The following is a 3,318-nucleotide window of genomic DNA, read 5'->3' as shown; positions in this document are numbered from 1 at the left end:
CCTCTCAGCCTCGGCTGGTTCCTGCCGTAGGTGCTGGGTCAGTCTAACGCTTGGTCTGGCTTGTTCCAGGGTCTGGCCGTGTCACCTTTAACAACCAGCGCAGCTATCTGAAGGCAGTGACTGCTGCGTTTGTGGAAATCAAAACTACCAAGTTTACTAAAAAGGTGAGTGGAGCTGATGGGGCAGCCTGGGGAGTTGAATCTGTGTGTGATGGGTGGTACTGCTGGGAGCACCACGATCCGCGTAGCCTGTCCCATATCCCTGTGGAAGCAGAGGGAGGTGGTGAACTGCTGCTCCGCCTGCTATGAGGGGTGCTGGTGATGGATTTGGGGTACCCAGGGCGGTGGGTCGGTGCTGCTGGGGCTGCCCCGGGAGCGGGCAGTTGCCCCCAGCACCGCTCCGTGCCCACCGCCTGGTTCTCCTGCAGGTTCAGATCGACCCGTACCTGGAGGACTCCATGTGCCAAGTCTGCAGCGCCCAGCCTGGCCCTTTCTTCTGCAGAGACCAGGTAAGGCTTTCCCCTGCCGGCTGTGCTCTGCTCCTGGCTGTCACACTTGGGGGGATTCCTCAAGGCGGAGCAGGCCCCGCTGCCCGCAGCAGCGCTCGCTTTAGTGTCTGGGGATGCCTGTTGTCCCTTGCCGAGTAGGGAGGATGAAGTCTTCATGTAAGAGCCCCAGGTGGGCCCTTGTTTTGGAGGAGGCGCAGCCCTCCTGGGGGGCAGCTCCAGTGCTCACCGGGAGGCAAAGGCAGCTTTCCACCCTACCTCGAGCCGGGGATGCCACAGCTCCGCTGGTGCTGTGCCAGAGCGCCAGGGCCTGTCCGAGGGGAGGCTGCTGCTCTGCGAGCTGTGACAAGCTGGAAGTTGGAGTGCCGTCACCCTGTGGTCGGTCCTGGGGCTGCCTGAAACGCGGGGGACTCTGGCTGACCTCTGCTCACTGTGGGCAGAGGAGCTCAGCCAGGGTCTGGCAGCTTCCCGCGGAGTCTAGATGGGAGATGAGCAGCAGCACGCTCTGCTCCGCTGGGGGGGACGGCAGTGGGAGTGCAGCGAGCGCTGGCAGAGCCCGGCTGCTGCCCCTGTCCCTGCCCAGGTGTTGGGCAGAGGTGCCGCAGCCCCTGCCTGCAAGTGCCCCCAGGAGGCTGCTTGTGCAGTGCCCAGTGCCCAGATCCTGATTTTTTTCAAACCTTTTTAAAAGGGGCCACGCTGGAAGCTCAGCACAACACGCCCTCCGGCAGCATTGCTGGAATTCCCTCCCTCTGCTTCAAAGAGCCGCTGTGCTGGCGTGGGCTCATGGGCTGCAAAACCGGGGAGGGGAGGATGCCACTTCCCCGGTGGGCCAGTGTCCGTTTGTCTTGCCTCGAAACCCCTGCCCCATGCCGTTGCCCCTCTGCTCTCCCCACAGATCTGCTTCAAGTACTTCTGTCGCTCCTGCTGGCACTGGCAGCACTCCATGGAGGTCCTGCGTCACCACCGCCCGCTGATGCGCAACCAGAAGAACAGAGACTCCAGCTAAAGAGGCCGCCGAGGCTCGGGGGCTGCCGCAGGCGCAGGAGAAAGTCCTTTTGTTAACCTGCCAAGTGGAGAGCGCACGAGCGTGCCTGCTGGTGCCAGACCCAGGCTGGGAACGCGCTTCCTGAGGACTAATGGGGAAAAAAAAATCTTACATTCACGTTTGCACTTGCTGGTCTTTTTGTTTCTGCACTAATGCACAGTGAATTTTGTCGGGTTTTGTTTGGGGGTTTTTTGAGGGGGGGGAGCGCCCCTCAAGCGATTCTGCAGTTCCCAGACTTTGGTTCCTAGTTTGCTGACGAGAAGCAAAAAAAAAAAAAGGGCCACGTGTTGAGAAGGTGTTTATGCAGATGCCTTCACCTAGGTTTTTTATTTATTAAAGGCGCTTTTTTACATTCCTTGCAATACTGATGGTAATAATGCAGGTCTCATTGGCTCCATTTTTTTGCAGTTGCCATACAGTGCCTTTCCATTCATTTAACCCCCATCTGAACGGCATAAACTGAATGTTCAGCTGGCGTTTTTTACTGTAACAACAAGGAGACTTTGCTCTTCATTTAAACCAAATCATATTTCATATTTTACGCTCGAGGGTTTTTACCAGTTCCTTTTTACACTCTTAAACAGTTTTTAAGTCGTTTGAAACGAGAGATTTTTTTCTTTCCTGGCAGCTTTTAACATTATTGCAATTTGTGTCTGGGGGCTGCTGGTGGAAAGTTGTAAATCGAGGGGTTTGCAACAGAACAGGACGGGCTTTTTTTGGATTTGAAACTGGACCGGATAAACGATCTCTGAGCTGCTGTATATAGTTTTAAATAGTTTGTTGCACTTTTTTAAGTTGCACTTAAGGGGGGTTGATAGAGGTTTTTAATCACACAAAGTCACAGGACTTACTTTTCTTTTGTAACTAGCTAAAAAAGGGCTGCGTTTCGGTGGACAGATGAAGGTTCATAGGAGCCCTTTCTCTTAGAGGGGACGAGTACTTTTCCTTTCCTTTATGAAATGTATGGAGTAATGGTGCAGTCGACTGAAATGCTGCTGCTGGGATTTGAGAACTTTAATTATTATTATTTTTTTTTTACTTTCCCCTCTATTGGAAGCTGTGTGCCAAAGAACCAGTGTCATAATTTCTCCCTCTTTTTTTTCCTGCTTAGCTGATGTTGCATTGTTGCATATCCCAGCTGCTCTTTGTGGGGTTTTGTGAAGCTGTGTGTGAAGTCTCTACCTCATTGTAGTATATGCAGGCAAGACTGCACTCTCCTACAGACGCGTGGAGTAAGCTGTGGTGTAGTTTTTGGCACATAATAAACACGTTGCAGCAAAAAAAAAAAACCCTCTCATGCTTCTTGCTTGTGCGCCTTGTGGGAGGTCTCTACAACCTGGGGGGCTGCGGTGGCTCATCCTTGGCTCTTGGTGTTGAAACAGCTGAGAGAAGCTGAGCCTCAGCCTGGTGGGGTGGGGAATGTATGGATGCTGTAGGCGACTCAGCTGGAGGGGAGCTCTCTGGGAGATGCATTTTTAGGTACCTTCAGCGGGTGCCTTGGGACCCTGTGGCAGAAGCAGTCAGGCTCCAGCTGGAGCTCCCCTACTTACAGCAGTGAGTTAATGAGGTTAATTAGAATGTCCCACCCCCTGTGTGCATTCCCACCCTCCTTGGTGGAGGGGTGACACCCTGCTGGGGTGTTTGGCAGGGGAGGTGGGCTCCACGGGTCCTGCCTACAGCGTTTCAGGGGGCAGAGCGTGACCTGGGTGCAATGGGGGTGCTCCCAGTGGACACCCTTGGGTGCCCCATGCCCCTGGGGGGGGCTCTG

At 54.4% G+C, this 3,318-nt stretch overlaps 1 protein-coding gene across 3 annotated transcripts in view; it reads left to right on the top strand.

Moving 5' to 3' along the window:
- CPEB1 (cytoplasmic polyadenylation element binding protein 1) overlaps nucleotides 1-2,889 on the top strand; it is a 37,796-nt gene extending 34,907 nt beyond the window's left edge. For 2 of the 3 annotated variants that reach the window (XM_009576477.1, XM_009576479.1), the window contains 3 exons: nucleotides 70-164; nucleotides 428-508; nucleotides 1,401-2,833. In XM_009576477.1, the coding sequence (XP_009574772.1) occupies nucleotides 70-164; nucleotides 428-508; nucleotides 1,401-1,511 (287 nt within the window). In that variant the 3' untranslated portion in view covers nucleotides 1,512-2,833. Of the gene's footprint in view, nucleotides 1-69; nucleotides 165-427; nucleotides 509-1,400 lie in introns of all 3 variants that reach the window. The other variant, XM_009576478.1, reaches the window with a different exon arrangement.
- Nucleotides 2,890-3,318: the final 429 nt, after the last annotated feature.

The sequence above is a fragment of the Fulmarus glacialis genome, unplaced genomic scaffold (genome assembly GCF_000690835.1).
Source record: "Fulmarus glacialis isolate BGI_N327 unplaced genomic scaffold, ASM69083v1 scaffold2984, whole genome shotgun sequence".
Lineage (NCBI taxonomy): Eukaryota > Metazoa > Chordata > Aves > Procellariiformes > Procellariidae > Fulmarus > Fulmarus glacialis.
Note: the sequence above shows the minus strand (reverse complement) of the source record. Positions and strands in the feature narration are given on the sequence as shown.